The 20,231-nt window shown below is 42.7% G+C and overlaps 1 protein-coding gene across 1 annotated transcript; it reads left to right on the top strand.

Annotated features, from left to right (window-relative positions):
• The first annotated feature begins 4,504 nt into the window (after positions 1-4,504).
• LOC103529642 (3 beta-hydroxysteroid dehydrogenase type 7) lies at positions 4,505-17,997 on the top strand. Its single transcript, XM_008495117.1, has 6 exons — positions 4,505-4,735; positions 8,611-8,766; positions 11,697-11,805; positions 15,703-15,802; positions 16,372-16,534; positions 17,558-17,997. Exons 1-6 carry the CDS (start codon positions 4,588-4,590, stop codon positions 17,995-17,997), a joined length of 1,116 nt encoding a protein of 371 aa, XP_008493339.1. The 5' UTR covers positions 4,505-4,587.
• The last annotated feature ends 2,234 nt before the right edge of the window (positions 17,998-20,231 follow it).

Raw genomic sequence — 20,231 nt, 5'->3', positions numbered from 1 at the left:
TTCACATACTAGGATTTGGAATTTTTAAATTGTTCAAAAGAAATTACTGGCAAGATAGAATTTAATGGAAGTTGTTTGTAATGAATCATGCCTGGTTGGTTGTCAAAAGACCGGTTAGGTTTGGGTTGCAACAGTTTTAATTACTGACTTTTCCAGCATTCTGTATGAGCTATGTAATTTTTTTCCTCCCCCTAGTTCTTGTTTTATTTAGCTACCCCTCTGTCTCATGCAGTACTCTATCTTTAATTTGGGTGACAGTAGGTTTATACCAAATGGACTTCCTCTCACAGCGGGGGTTTCGTTCCTCTCTACTTACACAAGGGTTGGACCACACTGTTGTGCAGTCCCAGTTTAATTATCTTTTAAAGGTGAACACAGCCTCACATGGTGACAGTAATGACATTCCTAACTAAGCAAACCACTCTGACCACGTTTTCCATCTTAGGCAGGATACTAAGATTCATTTTAGCCAGGGCATATAATGCATCCTGCCATGTCTGGGTAACTTAGAGAGTGGATTTATTTTGAATGCGTGCTCATTTAGAAATATATTTTAATTGACATGTTTATGTTTAGTGCTTTATATGCATACTGTGCAATACCATAGTGTGATCTTTTCCTATTTTTTTTTTCCTAAGACTTCTTTGAAATTCTTAATGGATTTTTTTTTTTAAGGTCCAATGTGTTTCTGACTTGGATCAGTTCTGGTAGTAGTAGCACATTTTCCTTGCCTTGAGCTAGCCAGAAGCAGCAGCAGTACATTGCACAACCAAGAATCTTTGCAATTTGTGCACCCTGATGTTCACCAGCAACCTGGTACTCCTGGGAGGTGGAGAATGCTTCTCTCCAGAGTATCTCATTTGCACTTACTATAAAGAGTTGATAGCAATCCAGGGAAATAGGAATAAACTAGAGAGAAGAACACTCACCTGCTCCCACCAAACACCACAGTAATTTTGCCATCAGATTTCACAGGAAGAGATCATTAAAAGAAAAACCCAACAAACAGATCTAGATCTCCACCTAGCATGGGCTGGTGCTGCTTTCCCTGGAGCAGAGCACATGGCTCACAAGTGGCTTTCTGGGAGTTTGGCTCTGAGGCTGGGGTTCAGTTCCAGTCTCTGCAATGAATAATTTTATTGTAGGAATCTGACCACTGTGACAGAGGCTTCTAAAGGACAATCAGCTTCTGGAGTAACTGCTTAATAAAATGTATTGTAAATCCATTCTCCATGTTTACAGCCTCTGTCTCATTTGAGATCACATTCCATTCTGGTGTTTGGTGGTATAGGGGATTAAACTACTCAGTTTCTGTGACTGCATTGAAATCAAGGAATTCAAAGGTGCTATAATTGTCCATAAAGCACATTCCCATCCATAGAAGGAAATGTTAACTTTTTCATTAGTTATTTTACACAGTAATTTTTTTTATTTATATCGGTGTGTTTCGTCTGTGTGCAAATGGTCCCAGCTTCTCTCATTGTAATAAGCTTTACAACCATTTGGTCTTTTTATAGGGCAGCCATAGGCAGTATCTTGCAATCATGTGTAATTTCTTAACTTAGAGCAAGAATAAATCTCATCTGACATGATGAACTCATTTATGGCAGGCTCTAATGTTTGTTGTAAACACAACCTGTTGGTTCCACCTCTTGCATGGTTACTTATCTGTTTTCATATTGCTATGTTAGTGTTCAAAATATCTATTTCTCTTTATTTGCTATGGGTTTTGTTACTGTATATGGAATGTTTTGTATTCAGCATTTTCTTACAGAGCAGAGTGGGAACAGTATTCAAGAACCCACAAATACCAAAGACCTTTCATGTAATGCACTGAGAAATAAACATACTGTAAATGAGTCTGACGTCAGGTGTCTTGTATTTACCCAGTTCAGAGCAAGTTCAAGCAAACTGCATCCTGGAATTAGGGCATCTGTTTTGCTTTCCTGCCATCTCAACTTTCTCTGACTATATGTTTGCAGGTCCCTCAAAAAAACCCCTTGTGCATAAAGACCCTGCTTCTGGTAATCTTCCATGGGGCGGAGTTGCTAAAAGGGTGTGCCAAATCTGACCATTTCCTTGCCCATGATGGGACTGACTCCTCTGCAGATATTTGCTAGATTTGTGTCTAGGACAACACCCTCAGTCACTACTGCACATTCCCAGCCATGCTCACCAGGTACAGGGGTATATCCCATTTTTGTGATGAGGCATTTCATTCCCAGGGCAGCCTGTGTAAGTGTGTTCAGACTGTCAGCTTTGAGCATCTTGTTTTGCATTTGCAGAGCAAGGCACTGCCTGGCAGTGGCAGCCTCTTCCTGCCCTGTTCCTCCAGGAGTTTGATGTCAGTCCAGACCCAGGGCTCACAGCTCCTGGGAGGAAAGCTTTATTCCCACTGAGCTGTGGCTGTAGGAGAGGAACCTGGGCTGCTTCTGTCAAAGAGGTGACAGCTCTGGTTTCTGAACTTGTTTTTTTTACATCCTAACAAAACCAAGAGATATGTAAATCACAGCCAATTATTTTCCTCCTACTGATCAGATTACACTGCAGGTATGCGGATACCAATATTGTAGCAAAGGCCAAGTGTTGTAACCACTGAGAAATATCCAGAGTGTCAAGGCCTCTGCTTCATACAGTTTTTTTTGCATCTCTGATGAGGACATACTCAAGGTTACTTGATGCCAAACATTCCCATGCAGCACTTCTCAGAGTCTCTGAGGGTATATTTATCTTGGTTTTTGTGTCCTTACACCTCCAACTCTGACACATTTATCCTTGCAAAAAAGTCCTTTGAGGGAAGGCAGTTCTGTTAATCACTACTGTACAGATTGGGAGTTGCTGGATAAAAGGCTAAATTAATTTCTTGGGATGTTTGTGGCTGTGCTGGTCTGCCAAACACAAAATTAGCATCAGGCCCATGTTGGTCTCTGGGCCATTATGGCCACTGATTGTAATCCCAGTGAGGGGCAGTGGCACTGCTCCTAATGCTTAACACAGCACAAGAAAAATCAATGGCAGAGTTGAGCAGATTGAATGTCTAGCAGGAGCTGATTAAAATAAATACATATATTTATACAAACAAAACAGTTACTCTTTTAATAAACTACCTTAACTCTTCATTAGCCACACATTCAGCAGCAAGTTGCCATAGAGCTTGCTCTGTACAGGCAGTAACACCAGTGTAAGGATGGCTCCAGCAACAGCAGTTCTACAGTCATGGTTGGAATTGCTGTCCACATTTCAGTCTATTTGCTAACCATTTCAGTCTATTTGAACATGACCAGGGAAGGGTTACAAGGACTTGTTCCCTCCTGCACCTAGGGATGGATGGGGAAAGCAGTGAGCCTGAGTCAGGTACAAACTAATCCTAAGATTCCCAAGCAACACTGTGGATGGGAAGGTGATGACTACACTGTACATGTTATAAAGACCAATTAAGCAGAGAGATTATATTACCCTATTTGGGCTTGCTCCCTTCCTTGTAGGACATTATGTCTACTTGTCATTAAAAATGGTGACAAGTTGGTTCAAAGATGGATTGGAAAAGTTTGACTATTCCAGAACTAAGGAAATAATTTGCTTGGCATCAAAGGGAGAGGCTGGTAGCTGATCAGGCCTGACTTAACATCTCTGAGACTCTGAGAAAGGCAGAGAGAAACAACTGTACCAGAGGATGTCTTCCCACAGCCCAATCTCAAGACCAAATCAAGCACCCTTAGACAAAAACCACAATTCCTTTTTTTTGTAAAATCCAAGTATCAAACTGAATAGCAGACACTCTTCACAGCCAAGCCAGCAAGCACTGCATTATCCACACACTAGCAGATTGAACACCATGGTGTGCACTTTTAATGAGGATGATAATTACCCATTGTTACAATTTGCCAAGAGATGTTGTAGAGCTTTTACTCCTGGGCATTTTTCAAATTAAGAGAGGACCTGCTCCCCCTAAATGTATGAGAGTTTGTATATGTGTGTGCATGTTTATATATATATTCCAACTCAAAGACTAATTCATTCAGGAGACCCATCCTAGATAATCATAGTCAGTGATCATCAAGTTGCAGGTGGCCATTCCTGCCCCTGCCTGTATGGTGCACAAAGCAGCTCAGCCCTTTGTACCTTCACACTAAGTGATGGCTGTCCCAAGCACATCTCTGGGACACCCCATCTTTGGGCAGCACCCAGACAACTATAGGCTGTAACAAAGGAAGCCAGAGGAAAAGGGCTGTCCCAAGATGCTGGCATCAAAATTTTGGACTGAAACTGACCACATACTGAGGCAAACTGGAGATGCCCCACTGACCATGAAATACTATGGTAGAAAGGAAAGGCTCAGTGAGCCCAGAAGTGGCCTGTGTGCAGTATTAGTATGTGTGTGGCAGCACTTGTGTGACTGTGCCAATGAAAACCTGATTTATAAATAGCTGGAGGCAGTTAATGGTCACCCAGTAACATTAAATGACAGTTAAACTTTAGACTTAGTTCAGAAAACACTGGCAGAGAAAGAACTGCACGACAGGATCCTGGCAGCAACCTTCACTCACTCTCTCTGCTCCCACTACAACCACAAAAACATCTTCAGAAATGGAGAGAACCTGGGTCTACCTGGTGACAGGAGGATGTGGTTTTATTGGGGAGAAGATCACAGAGATCCTGTCTCAACAAGACTACATCAAAGAAGTCAGAGTTTTCGATTCAGTAGCAAGAGAAGAAGCAGAAAAATTCACCACAGGTAAGAAAAGGGCAGAAGCTTTTCTTTAGCAGCCATAACCCTCCCTTTCAAGACAGCTGGTATTACACTGGAGATAGCAGAGCTACAGGCATAGGGCAGGAACCTGGATTAAACACCTGGATTAAACAGCCTGGATTAAACACCTTCCAGTTCAGAGAGGTTTTTCAGCATAGGACTAAATTAAAGCAATGCAGATCTAGAGTGCCTATCCCCAAGAGATACATCACAAGGAGGGTCTAAGTCCTCACTCAGCAAGCAGTTGTGAGGAGCAATATGTGCACCTAGTATATATCACTGAAGCTACCTGGTTGCTTCTGCTCAACCAGTCTTGACTAAAAGCAAAGGGACAAAAAAAATCATGCTCCTGAAATGCTTCAGCCACTTACCAATTCTGAGAAAATTAACAAACAATCCCCCCAAGCCTTGACAATAATAGAATCATGCTCAGAACCTGTTGCAGATATTGTGAAATAAATGACTGAAAAAATGGAGAGAAACCTATAGTAGTTCTTCTGTGCTGCGCATAAAAAAAGGAAGAGGTGAGACTCAGCAAACAAGCCCTAAGATAATTAATCATTTGATCATCTAATGAGAGCTGCCCTCTGATGTTTCACCAGGGTTGATTACAGTAAGATATGTTGGGGGAAAACCACCTGTTTCACATATTCAAAACAAGACAGTGGTGCTCTGCCTGGTTAATGGTGGGCTGGGTCCCCCTCCCTCTCACTGTCCAGACCTTCAGCCTCCTTTGAATTAGAGAGGAGAACATGATAAGGGAGATCCTATCTGTTAGAAGATATCAATAAAAACAAGTTACACTTAAAGCAAGGTAGTAGACTCCCAGGGAAACATCACTATCAAAACCCCTCCCTAGGCAGATGTACTCACCCAACTGGTTTCCCAAGACTTCAGGTAGCCCATTGCTTTAAAAAGCACCCATAACTGAAGAAAACAACTTGTTTAAACCTTAAGAAGCTGTTATAGTCCCTGATCCAGAAGAGGTCTGTGGCCTAACACCACAGAAAAATGAAGCAGAAGAAGCCCTGAGGGGCCATTCCTGTCTACCCCAAGGCAGAATCAGCTCGGCCACAACATTCCTGACAGATGTTCTTCCATCTCATTCCCAAGCCACCTCAAGCACCCAATTTCTGCACTGCCTGTTGGTACAATTTTTTGTTGGTACAATCTAATCTGCAATTTAAGTCTTTGACTTCTCCTCTAACCTTGCAGGTAGGATAGGTTAATACTGTGATTTTTTTACAACAACCTTTATGTTTGACAACCACCTCCTTCCACTCCATCCTGTTTTCTCCTTGAGGCTAAAATAGCTCTGTGCACTCCTCCACTCTCTGCTCTTCACACTTGCTGTATCTCTGGGCACTGGTGTTGGTCTTTTCTGGAAGAGGGGCACTGAGGTTAGGATGTGCCCCCATTGCATGAAGATGATGGATGGATTCCTTCTGGCCTGTCAACTGTTCTCCCATTTGTACCTGTCAGTACAATTATACCTGCTTCACAGTTGCCAGACCCTGCTGACAGGCAATAGCTCCTCAGCTCTCCTGGACCAGCTTAATTCTTTCATGAGGACCCATTGCTTCTTTCCTACTCAGCCCAATATCTTCTCTTTGTCCCTATCAATTTTCACCTCTTTGGGTTTTTTTTGTCAGGCCCTATTAGTTTACGTTCAGCTCATACCCTAAACTTCCAGCACACTTCAAGTCCTGCTCGGTCTGATGTTATCTGCTGATTTGATGAAGAAATATGCCAGTTTCTTGATGAAAACTATAATAAAGACTCAAATATAGCAATAAGCCCTGGAGAGCCCCAGGGCAGCCGCCTACTACAGCTGGCATTTCCCTGGGAACTGTAACTCAGCCAGCTTTGTGCTCACCCCAATGTGGCTTATTTAGATCATGTTTTACTGTCTTATTTATGAGAATGACACAGAGTTTTCAAAGCCTGTCCAAAATCATGATGGATGACATTGACCTGTACCAGAATATCCATACAGCCTGTTAACTTGTCATAAGAACAAAGGAGATTTATCTGATTTGATTTGTTTTTGACAAATTCATGTCAGCTGCTTCTATTCTCCTTATTATCCCACAGGTGCTCACACACATGTTAAGTGTGTGTTCCTGAATTTCCTGGGGTTGAAATCAAGCTGTTCTCTAAATTTCTGGCTCTTCTTTACCTCCTTTCTAAGGAGAAGTGGTCCATCTGCTCTACTGCAGCCTTCCAGTCCCTCCTCCAAAAGTTTTCCAAAGTAGCTGATAATGCAATAAAGCTGCAGTGACACCCATCAGCACTTCAGTGGCCCTGGATAAAGCTCAGAAGGCTTTTCCAATTTGAAAATTTCTCCTGGCTGCCTTGTAACCTCCCTGGTTTGGGCTGATCCCTCATCATTCTCTTGATGGTCTTAATTGCACAAGCTGCCTTAAGACAAATGATAAGAAAGAGACCATATAAACACTTTAGCCTGAGAGGTTAGGGTTTTCCCCTCACCATAAAGTAGCACCAAAATCCCTCTCATGAGGCTGCTGACACCTCACAGCTCTCGGAAAGACTTTCAGCAGGAGCATCCTGCTCTGCATACTCCAGGAAAGTGTATAACCTCTGCTACATGGGCAATGCCTTCCTTCTTTTTCTGCTGTTTTCTTGCTTACTCAACTCTGTGCTTTAATATTAAATTAATAGTGAAACTCCCATGAGCAAGTCCACCAATTCTTATGTTAATTAAGACATCAGCTTAACCCTTTTGTAGAACTGCCTCTTCCTACATCCCCATGCTTCTTAACAACCATCCTGCTGGCTGCCCTGCTAGCTTGAATTTTGCCCCTCCTTTGACTTCAGGAATAACACTGCTCCTTTACCACCTTGTGCTGGCAGTTGCTCACTGAGCACAACAGATGATGTGACTTCACAGCTGGAGTCACAGCCTCTTCCTTGAGCTGTTCAATATGTATGATCTTTCAGAAATCACTACCCTGATCCCTGGCTGCATGGGGCACCCCAGGAAGCCACAAGTGCAGCACAGAGGAGACATCTCCTTCCCAAAGCAATCCTGTGCCTTCTACTGCTGTCTGGCTTATTGATAAATCCCCAAGGAGTACAGCGTCCTAACCCAAGCTTCTGCCTGGCCTATTTTAAACTACAGAAAAGAAAAAAGGGAAAAAATACCACCTAAATGCTAGAACGCTGTCTCAAAGCAAGAAAATTAGCAGTACATGCAAGAAATAGCCATGTATGGAACAGCTATTTTGAGGGAGAAGAAGGGAGGAAAAATGAGATGAGGGGAAAAAACCTTTCTGAGCAGCTCAAAGGGAGGAATTTCCTATGAAACATTTTGACTTGTTACATTATTTTCCCTTCTCACCTATAGGATTTGCAATTTAAATAAAGCTCTGTGCAATGTCTCTTGAACTTGCCTGGTGTTATTCCCAGCAAGCTCTAAAAATCTTCTGTCTGAAGGAAATGAAGTGTCCAGAACACTGCACTTATTCACCCGTGCCGGAGAAAATCCTGAACCAGCTGCAGCTCCAGGCCAACATTCCCTGGTCCTACTCCTTGGATGCATGCTAGAGCTTTGAAGTGACAGACACAGCTATTCTGACCCCCAGTTGATGCAAATTGGCAAAAGTGCTGTGCTGAGTTAAACCAGATGCAGATCTGACTTCTTGGGGTTCAAAACCAGGGATGTGTTTTCCCCTGGTGTGATGTATTCAAATGGCATAGTCATTAGAGTGTGCTTCAGCTGGCCCTGCAGAGAAGAAAGCTTTCCAAGCAGGATTCTCATTCTGTAAGAAGGTGAGGATGCTGATTTGTACTTTTTTTTTCTTTCTCCCTGCATCTATGGTTATATTATTTTTCTCCAGCTACCACTCATGTGACAGTGATGAAAGGAGACATTCGAGACTACAATCTGCTCCTTGCTGCCATGAGGGGAGTTCACGTGGTTATTCACACAGCTGCTGTTGTGGACTACAGAAACACTGTGCCCTTTTGGGAAATGAGAGCTGTCAATGTTGGGGGTAAGCTCTTTAAAACAAGCAATTAAATAAAGCCTTAAATTCCCATGCCTTGGTGTAGGCATACAAGAGGCTATGACAAATGTGTCCTCTCTGATTCAGTGCTCCCTTGACTCCTGAATTTCACACACCACTCTTCTACAAGATGAGAAAGGTGCCTGGGACCTTCCCTTTACCATGGGGATGTTTCTGCCTTTGTCTCTCTCCCCTTGACCAGGGCAGGTCATGCTGCTCCTTTCCATTGCTAAAGCTTCATCTGGGGAAGTGAAATCTGGACTCAGTTATTATGAAGTTATTCTGGTCAAGGGTATAAGTTTCAATGATAGTACTGAGGTGATCCAGAGGTGCCTATAGTGGTAAGAAACTGTTTAGTGTGTGACAAGGACAGCCATTAAAACTTTACTACTGTTCAAGATAGCTTACAGCTTTCCCAGGGAGAAAAATCCAACAGTGCAAGACTATTACCAGTTGAACTACATCCACAATATTAAGGGAATGATGTTATTTTAATTATAGTCAAGAGTTCACAACTATTACGTGTCTACAAACCACACATAACAGAGTTCCACAACACTTTCTTCCTATCACCAGGAGCTGATTTCATGTTAGATGCAAGATCTCTGCTTAAAGAAAATTTGTTCATAAATCTAGGAAATAAGCACAGGCTATAAAAATAATGAAATCCCTATTACAGCAGCAATTCCAATGGCACCTCGGGCTCTTAGCTACTAAAACAGTTGTTAACCACAAGGAAGGAATTTTCTATATATTTTTATATATATATATATATATCTCAAACTCAATTACTGCTCAGGGCTCCTGTGATTTGCTGATGCATTCAAGGGCAACATTTACATTTCATCCTTCTTTTCATTGCTGAAGTTGTTTTCAAAACCAGATGCTTTTAAGAGTCTGTACTGTGCATGTGTGCTGAGCTTATTCAGAGCCTGAGGGTGACTGCTGCCTTTTAATGGCTTGGTGAGATCTTGCTCTGCATTCTCTGTTTGCTAGCAGCAAGGTATTTCAGTGTAGGGAGGTTTTTAGAGAGAGCAGGGAACATTGGGCAGCTCCCCTATTTAGCAAACCAGACCTCTTGCAGATGTTTGTGACATTCCCAGAAAACCCCACACAGAAAGTTTTTTCCAACATGACTGTCTCGTTGAGGAGCACAGTTTGAGATGGTTTAGCAGGAGCCTTCTTTTTGGTGACAAACTGTTCTGCATTTCTGCCTCCCCTTGGATGGCTCCCTGAAGTGAGGCTGCTGCCCTCACTATGTCTCAAAATCTTGAACTGAGAGAGTAGTCTGAAGTTTTCTACTAAAATCAGAGCAGGTTAAAAGATAAAAACAAACTGTATTTGATACCTGCTGTAGACTTCATAGAAAAAAAAATAGGATCAGGACAGGTCAACTATGTAATCCTCTAGCTGGCTCCTCTGCCTAACACAAGCACACAGGCCACAGAAATTCACCCAATTACTGCCCTAAACCCAACAATTTGTGGCTAAATTGGACTATGCCTTTTCAAAAAGACTTTTGCCTAGAATTAAGGACTGCAAGCTAATGGGCTATCTATCATGTCTTTCTGCGAGGCATAACAATGCTGAAGAGCATTAGTGTGGCTCTGGTTAATTACCAGTTTTGGCAAAAAATTTACATCTGCTTTGATTCTCTCCTCTGTTCCATCCACTGGCTACTGAATCCAGTTACAGTCTTGTTGACTAGATTGAAGAGCCCTCTTCTAGAAGAATTATTTTCTCTATCTAGTCACTTAAAGACTTTTAAAGACAGATTAGAGACTTTTAAATCTGTCTTTTTTTTTTTTTTTTTTTAAAGCTGAATGGATTTTAACTCAGCTGTTTGCAGTGATGTTTCTCCACAGGGGTTCTCAGTTAACTTTATATATTGCAATAGGCATAAGAAGCAAACTGGTTCTTTTCCACCAGGTCTTTGTATAGATTCATGCCCTCTGAAATGATCCTAAGTGCCAGATTTCCTTGATAAATTCAGATTATACCCTTACCAACTAAGAGAACAGAGAAATCACAGTCCCACCCCATGCAAGCTCTGCAGCAAGGCTCAAGGGCAGAGCCTGATTATCCAGATATAAATAGGATGGAGACTTCCAGAAACCAACCCTATGAATGGCTCCTTTCAGATCTGCCTTATCAGATTTGAAGATCCTCAGTATGCAACCATGGTATTGTTGCTGTCATTGAGGTTCTCAAAGAATCAAGTTGAATCAATATTATGCTGAATGAAAAAACATCCCTAGAAGAGACTTAAATCATTTAAACCATCCCCTCCCTCAAACACCACCAAAAAAACCCAAAACCAAACCCACACAATGACCCACACGTTCAGCCAGATCAAACTTTCTTAAATGAAACTATGCTTAAGATTCATCTGAATTTCACATGGGCTTGTAAGCTGCCCTCACAATTTTGTATAAAATTTTACAGCTACCAAGATCCTGCTGCAATGATTTGCATCCTGCAGTCATCTGCACAACTTCTGTGGAGCAATATATGAAACTAAAACACCAATCATCCTTTTGCCAGAAGGCTGCAATTCCCCATTCAACAGCCTGCTCATGAATCAAAAAAATGGAAACCATGGAGTTTTGCTCTGCTGAGCTGCCAGTTGCCCTTTTTGTTACCAGCTACAAAGTCCAAGTCAGTTGTCAATAGCCATAGAAGTTAAGCCATGTTACAGCTATAGATGTAACTGCTGCTCTCATGTTATGAACCATCCCCTCCTGTGCAAACATCCCTGAGGAAATGCTGCCTTCACCTGTGGCTTTGTATCATTTTAGCCGTAAAAAAAGCTGCATCTGTTTCAAGTCAGACTCTCAGGCTTGGAAATCTCTTTTGATTTGTACAATAGGAACAAAGGCAAGGTGGTTAATGTTTGTCCTTCCCAACCTGCCCCACAGGTACTGAAAATGTCTTAAGGGCCTGTTGTGCCCTGAACATCCCCTATGTTGTCTACACGAGCTCCATTGCTGCAGTGGGACCCAATACACTGCAGGAGCCCATGTTCAGGTAAGGCTGAGCAAATCTTCTCCAGCACTCTGGAAAATGGACAACCCTGCCCCTCTAAGCCATAAAATCAGTTTCAGATAAGGTCTCTTGCTTACAGTTGGTGATCAGTCAAGTTGCACCCTGCTGTTTGGTCAGAGTTTTTACTCTCTCCTCACTTTGGGTCAATCCAAAATGATTTGGGTGATGCTCTGCTGTTACCAACCCACTCCCTTCTCTTCAAAGCTCCGCTGTGAGTTGCTGGCAAGCCTGTACCCAGCTTCCACTATCAAATGTGGCCAAAAGCATACAATTTTAGCAGTACCACAGAAAAAATTTGGCCACATAGTCTTAGGAGACAGATGCCTTTGGTGTGAAGCTGCCCTGCAGTATTCATGTGTGCTACTTGTGTGAGCTGGATCTGATCTGTACATTGCACTCTGTTATCTCTCAATCCTTTTTCCTGGCAATATGCTCACATGGGCTAACTCCTGGACTTTACACTTCTGGGCCTTATGCTCAACTCATGTCTTCTGTATGTGGCTCCTCTGAGACTGACGCACAGCCCCAGAAGAAGCAGAGGTTTAGAAAACCTGTGGTGAAGGTGGGATATGGAGCAATACAAAGACAGTGGTCAACATTGATTTGGAGGGGCTTATAGATCTTTGATATTCAGATCTGACTTTCACAATCAGCTGAGAGTCCTGCTCAGGACTCAGCATTTGGATATCTTTTGTATTCATGAGGCAATGGTGCTTTTACCTTGAGAACTGGGCTGGTATTTCTGAAGGCCAGGAGCTGAAGTTTTATGTTATGTTTGATGTCAAGTAGGGATGGGTGCAGTCTGCTATGTACCATGGGAAGGCTCCTTGCTGATTTCAAGCATGGCTGAAGCCATACAGACTGCTCAAACAGTGGAAACTTGTGTGCAAGGGGAGCTGGCTCTAAGTCAAGTTCTGTCTCTACAGGCAACCAGTCTAGACACAGCTGGCCTCAGTAACTTGGCTCTAGAAATCTGAGCCCAACTAGAAAAGGCTGCTTAAGAAATAATTTAAAATAATCTAAAAGCCTAAATTTCATACTTTCAGGTTAGTTAAGGCATAACCCAGTTCATTTGGAAAGTGTTTAAGCACCCAAGTCTGTAGAATACATGTCTGGCTTATGAAAAAGATCCATGAGAACAATAAACCTCAATCCACTTGGGACCATGAGCACTAGAGACCCTGTGTCACTGAAAAGCTATGGTATTTGGTCACTAGCATATCTAAATTTCTAAAAATACTGTAGATACAGACACATCCTTGTTTAGTATTTTAGTCCCATGACTTTAAGAGATAAATGTTCACAGATGCCTTGACAAATCTACCCCAAGCCATGCCTGTGAGGACAGTCCTTTGGCTTTTAATGATCGCACAAACAGGCACAAGGAAAAATTCATCCAGGCTGTTGCTCAGAGAGATACACATCAACATTCAGCACCCACCAACTCCAGTTCTTACCCACCACAAATACAAGTAAAACCACCAGCAAGAGCCTTGAAGTCATTTTGCAGAACACACTCAGGCTCTCCCATCATGCTGGGAGGAAGCCTGAGAGTGGTCCTCCTTCTCCAGTGATTTTGATTTTAAATTAAGAGAATTACAGAATGTAAAAGGAGAAATGTTCAGAGCCCACTATGAAACTACACTGCTTGTCTCACCAGGGAGCCCAGTGATGACCAGAAGGCAGCAGCAATGTGTTCCAGACTGAAAGAACAGATAATATGGTTTTCCCCTTCCTCCTCAGCTCCCTTCATCCCCACTCAGTCTATTCTGCTCTTCTTCCCCAGTCCATGATCCTACCTGCCTGGATTTTTTTTCTTCTTTTCTATTCCTCTTCTCCATGATTCCTCATATAATTTTATTTAACTCATATTATGTGCTTGGGAATTGATGCAGACAAAGCATGATTAATCTCTGGACAGGGTGATGGGTGCAGGGATAATGCTCACACCTCAGCATCCGACAATAATAGAAAATGCCTCTGTCAGTCTCAATCCCTCTGAGACAGCCACTGCTGAGATACCTTCTGACAATGCTGCTCCAGTCTTATTAGCGTTCAGTTATCTGTGATCATTTTGAAAAGCAAGAGCATTATGCTGAGCTCTTTGTTACTACCGAGCTTCAAAAGGGGTGGGGGAAGACAAACAGGAGCAGAGCTCTGCAGCCCAGGAACAGCAGGCAGGTTTGCTCCTTTGTGAAGCTGCTGCTGCTGCTTACAAGCTTTGCAAGACAAAAAATGAATTTGGATTAAAAAAAAACAAGAAAGCAATTAAAACTAGAACTTGTAGATAACCCCCTAATTGTCTTGGGTCTCTCCTGGGCTTAAAACAAACCACGCACAATCAATCTTTTGTCTCGCTTGTTTTCTGGTTTGTCTCTTGCTCATCACCCATAAGCACAGGGAAGAGGAGGATGGTTTTGTGATAAAAGCCTGGGTACATGAGGAAGCTCTATTTCTGATGCTACTGACTGATTGCTGGTGCTGCAGCTCATGAAGGCCCTGATCTCAGCTGGGGTATCTGACACACAAGATACCAGACTGCCAAACAGGCAAGAGAAAAGCAACAAGATTATCCATTTTACACATGGAGATCTGTGTACAGAAAAGAGTATGCAAGTTGCCCAAGGTCAAGCATGGAGCCTGAGTCAGAACTTGCTCTCCTGAGACCCAGTGTCTGACAAAACAAGCTCTGCTGCATGAACTCATCACAGGCCACTTAACCCTTCCAAGAGCTGCATATCTGCAAAAGGAGCATGATAATTCTTCATTGCCCTGTGTGAGGATACTCCACGGCAGGCAGAGTCTGGTGCTTGCCTAGGGTGAATTTCTGTAGGAGAACAAAACACAGAGTAAATGAATTTAAAAATATGAAGTCTCCTGCAGTACACACAGAGAGAGCAAGCCTGCCCATGCTAGGCATGGCAGCAAGGGGGCAAGTGGCCACATAGTGTTATTGGATGTTCCTTCCCAGTGCTTCAAACAAGGTTTCTTCACTCCCCAGCTCCTCCAGAGCCCACTGAATCTGCTTGACTGAATCCTGCAATGGACTAAAGTTGATCTAGAGACACTGGGACAGGACACCAGTGTCCTGGTGGGGGACTGAGCTGCTCTCTTGGTTCTCTCTGGAATTATTTTGGGGCCTGTGGAGCCAGTTACATGTTAAATCCCATGGGCTTTCCTCCTTGCAGCTGTAAGTTAGGAGGATGAGGAGCAGACTGCTTCCCATAGTGGAGACCAGTATCCTCACTGGGGCTGTGAGCCCTGCTTGCCCTTAATCATGGGTCCACTTTGCTCTTCCCTTCAAGCATAACTTACTAGGAGAGATGAAGGAATAATCCCAGCACAAACACACTGATTGCAACTTTTTCCAGAGATCATTGGCACTGGCAAATATCTCCCAGCTCTAATCAACCCTGTGAAGAAAATTAGGCAGCAGCTTCTCCTCTTAGTTTATCACTCATGAGAGGCTTTTCTCTACCTCTAATGAAAAAATGAAGTACGATTGCTCTCATTTTCCTGCCCTCCATTTTCTTGTGCTCTTTCCACCTTGTTCAGCCACTTGTGAGCTGCTTGAAAAGGTAACTCCACTGCCTTCTAATTTGCCTGCCAGAATATTGTTTGCTTCAATCACACTATTACACAAAACCAAATTCAAACATAAAATTGTCTTCATACAAACCTGCCTATGAACACCCAGAGCTTCCTGGTATTTCTTGAGGCCTTCTTTCTCCCAAGCTGGAGCATAGATCTCGGGTTCATAGAACTCTCAGGCAGTGGTAAATCACTGGAGAGCAGGGACTGCTGACTAAATCACACTGTGACAAATGTTCCCTGTGCTCTACTCCATGGTCACTCACTGTTTCTCACAATCTATTTCAGAGGAACTGAGGACACCAAATACAGTGGGGAAGTGGAGCTGCCTTATGGGAAGACAAAGGCCATGGCAGAAAAACTTGTATTGGAAGCCAATGGAAAAAAGGTATAGAAATCAATGGAAAGCATCCCTGGTGTTACAGCACAGGGTGGGTGGAAGGAGAGAGCTGGTTACTAAGACCCCACAACTTGTATGTGTGCAGCCAGCTACTGCCTGGACTTGATGCACAAACCACACTGCTCTAAGCTTACCAAAGCCTGATATTCCCCCATCACTGGGAAGCTGCCACAGTCTGGCAAGGTCAAAAGGTGATGCCTTTTGAGCCTGTGCTTTAACTCCACCAGGAGGAGTGTGAGTTTGGAAAGAGCAGTCTTAAACTAGGGCATAAGAAACCAGGTTGCAAACATTCATTTATACATCAGAGCACCAGAAAGCTCTCAGTGAGCACCACATTGGTGCTGCTATGATAGGAAAAATAAAAAAAACAAACTGTACAACTCCCTGTGTTGATAGGGACCTAAACCAGGCCTTAGCTGTCCAGATCCCCTCTGCAAAGGTTAACACCTCTAGCCTGCTGTTCCCAGGTTTTGGTTTTATCTGGCAGACCCAACACCACTGCGGAAGATTTCATCTCTGAATCCATCACTCATAAACATCCCTCCCTGATTTTACAGCTGAGCAACGGAGGTAAACTGACAGCCTGCATCATCCGTCCAAACACAGTGTATGGGGAGAGGGCAACATTTCTTCAAGAGTTGTATTTGTCAGCCAAAGCCAGGAACGGAGTGTTGAACTACCTAGAGCCTGAAAACACAGAGAGAAATTGCACATATGTGGGTGAGTGAGTGAATGGTTGATCTCTTTGCACGTGGTGCTACCAGACTGCTTCCAGCACAGGGGATTTTACATGTCTGCTTAGCTATACTCTTCCAAGACAGAGATATGAGTTTGGAAAATTAGTACAAATATTTGTATTTGGACCTAGGCTGGCTAAAAAAATTTTTAAAACAGTTGTTTACATTCTACTGTTTTCCTGGGAAGAGTTTTCTTTTTTCCCATTTTTTCTTCCCCTCAACATAGCAGAAATGGTTAGCAAACTGAAAAAACCAAAAAAGGAGCAGAAAAAGGATAGATCTAATATTTCTTTTTCTATTTAAACATTTCAAGAGATATATGGGGGAGAGAGAAAATTGGGCAATATTTTAAAAATGCTTTTTGTTTGAAAAAACACTCAATTTCCTCTTCATTCTGATAAATTAAACCAACATGACTTGTAAAATTCCTTGCAAAAACAGCTGTACTACGTAACTGATTTTAACAAGAACAAGCAGCTATTCAGAAAACCTATAGTAAGAGTTTGTTGTGGCACTGAATGCATTTTGGGGAGTATAAGTCACTCTTAAATCATGCAGGGTTATAGATATTTCAGTGCAGTACACTTATATGTCTTTTTCCAAAAGTGCAGATAACAGTAGTTTGGAAATGCTGTTAGAGAAGAATCAGCCCTAGATAAATCAAGTGACTTCTTCAAAGGCTCACAGCAGAGCCAGGAATAAAACCCTCGAGCACTGCCTCCCATTCATCCTGCTCTCACTACAAAACCCTGCCCTTTCCCTTCACATGAACCACTATCACAAGGCACATTAATTGTCCAGCTCAAAGGGGAGAGCAAAGGTTTGAAGTATCTTAGAGGTCTGGATTAACTACTCAGTCTCTCTGTGGTACAGCTGAGTAACACGACAAGTGCTTTCCCTGCTCCACGGCACTGAAGGTGGCAGATCCAATGTGCTCATTCTACAGTAAACAGGAAAACTGAGCTCTCCCTGAATACCTGCTTCTCTCCTATCCATCTTTCTCCAGGGAATGTTGCATGGATGCATGTTCTTGCAGCAAGGAACTTGCAGCTGAAACCAGATTTACTCGCTGGACAAGTGTATTATTCCTATGATGACACTCCAACAAGAAAAGGTTTTCTGATAAGGCATCAGCTGTTGTCCTCTATGGACCCCTCAATACAACTGGGCTCCCACATCCCTTACTGGAAGATGTGGTTACTGATACAATTGCACAGGATAATCAAGGTCATCTTGTATCCTTTCTGGAAGCCACAGCCCTTCCTAAACTTGCCTTTACTGAACACCATAGTCACCACCTTCTCCTATGAGACAGACAAAGCCTCCAGGCATTTTGGGTACAAACCCCTCTTCACCTGGCAAGAGAGCAGGCACAGAACTGCACAGTGGCTGAAGGCAGCTGTGGGGAACCTGGAACCCGCCCAGCTTCATGAAAAGAACAACTAAGCACCTTTTCACACCAGCAGGTTTTATCTGAACTTCACAACAGGTACAGATCTTTGGCAGAAATTTTGCAAACACTGAGAAATCCTGGTACAGCAACAGGGAAAGAGCAGAACTCTCAGGGTGCAAGAAGTGCACACCCTTGCCATGCCAACAGCTCAGCTCTTTTTAAGGGTCATATGAAACACCAGGGTGCACTCACAAGGGTCTTCAGGTCTATGCACACAGATGCAGAACTTCTTGGCCTCACTCATTCCCATGGTGTTACCACTCCATGGGTGATTGCTCATGGGAGCAAGAGTCAGGTTCACATTGAGGTGGTGCAGAGCAAACACCTTTTTGATAAAATTATTCAAGCAATTTTGTTTGACAGCCTGATGGGCTTTCATTTCTTTCCATGCCCAGCAAATGGACCTCTCCTTTGTCATGGTCCCAGGCAGCTGGTTGGATGGTTGTTCCTGGCTCATACACTCAAGGGGTCTTTAGTGATAATTTGGGGGAAGATAAGTAAAGTCCAGCAAGTTATTGATCTGTTTTAGGGTTTAATAAAAAGAAGAAATAATTCCCTTTTCCACAGCTACCTTTTCAAGGTGCTTCCTGTTAATTTTAACATGTGGAATATTATATCTGTTTTGAAATAGTTTCCCCATAAAAAGAAACTTCCAATGTTTTGTGCTACCAATGCACAGGCTGACCTGACTGTATGGATGGGGACTGATGTCTACCAGCTTGCAGGGGGGATTCATGTAATTCATAACTCAAATTCTCATCTCACAGCACTCTAGCAGCAAAGCAAATAAAATGAAAGCCCATGTTGAGCCACCACACTGGCAGACAACAAATTCAGTGAAAGCCTTAGGGGCTGTGATTATTCTAAATAACATCTGAACTTCAGGAGGAAGAGGTCATCTCAACTCATGCCATGGCAATGGAGATACACAGTCCATTCAGGAGCAGTATTTCACAGATATTTCCCCAACACAGATGGGGCAGGCACTGCCAGAAGATTCACAGTGAAACTGGGGTTTGTATCAGTTTTTCAGCTTCTCTATTTTTAAGATATTCAGAGAGACTTGTAAACCTACATTAAGCACAAGGGAGATTTCAGATTTCACTTGAGTTTGGGGGAATGGGATGTACAATAGTGGTTCAAATCTAAACATAATTCTGTTGGTATAACACCTCTGTGTTCTGTAAGTATGAATCCATCTCTTGAGTTTTCCTACAGTAAAACTGTACACATGCACAAATAAAAGCTTATTTTAATTACAAGTGCCCTAATCCTCCTGGAAAAAGCAAGTCACAGTAATTATCCAGGAAAGAAAACAAAGCAATATGGTGTCAGTTGCCAAGTTAACCTCACTGAAATTCTCACACGAGAATTCTTTGGAAAAGGAGCTTAAAAATCAAACATCACTTGCTCTGGTAACTCCTTAAGAACTTCATATGAGAAATAAATTTGGGGGAAACTGCAATCTGCTCATAGTGAATTTGGGAAGGTGAAGTAAAGTTATCAGTTCCCTACTTTTTTTTCTTCCTATTTGCACTGGGAGGTTTATAAGAGAGGGAGTGATAAGATTGCTGGATTTACTATTTTATTAAAAATTAACTTCACATTTTTTTGCCACGATTCAAATGGGAGATGACAGCTTGCTAAGAATTTGACAAAGAAATACACACCCAATTTCTCATGTGCATTGCCAGAACTTTGCCCCGGTATAACAACGTTGACCTCAACAGGTTTTAATGTTGGGTTTTAGCTTGCCAAAAAAGAGCCACAGGGTGGAGCTGCAAGTCTGTGAGACAGGTACCTTCTCCTCACCACTTAAAACAGCTTGTGCTTAAGCTGGTTTTTTTATGAGCATTGGAAAATTATTGGTAGATCTGCCCAGCCAGGGAGGGGTTAGCTGACCACCCGGGTTTGTCCTCAGTCTGTGGCACTCGGAGATTTGGCTTTTCTTCAGCTGGCTGGGTGCAGCCACCACTTTATCTTCACGTAGTCATGAAATCAGGAGGAAATTATTTTTCCGCTCAGAACTCATAAGAAAAGAAGAAAAGCTTGCTTTCTATTTTTAAAATAGAATTAAATATGGTACTCTGACCTATGAGAAAACTTGCCTAATATAAGAGCTCATGCATTCAGTCTCATTCAGAGCCCTTGGTACATTCCTCTGAGGGATTTGAAGCTGCTGAAGGTATCAGATGGGACAGTTGTCAAGATCCAATCCTATCCCAGA

The sequence above is a fragment of the Calypte anna genome, chromosome 19, assembly GCF_003957555.1.
Source record: "Calypte anna isolate BGI_N300 chromosome 19, bCalAnn1_v1.p, whole genome shotgun sequence".
Lineage (NCBI taxonomy): Eukaryota > Metazoa > Chordata > Aves > Apodiformes > Trochilidae > Calypte > Calypte anna.
The sequence above is the reverse complement of the archived record's forward strand: the minus strand, read 5'-3'. Positions and strand labels throughout refer to the sequence as shown.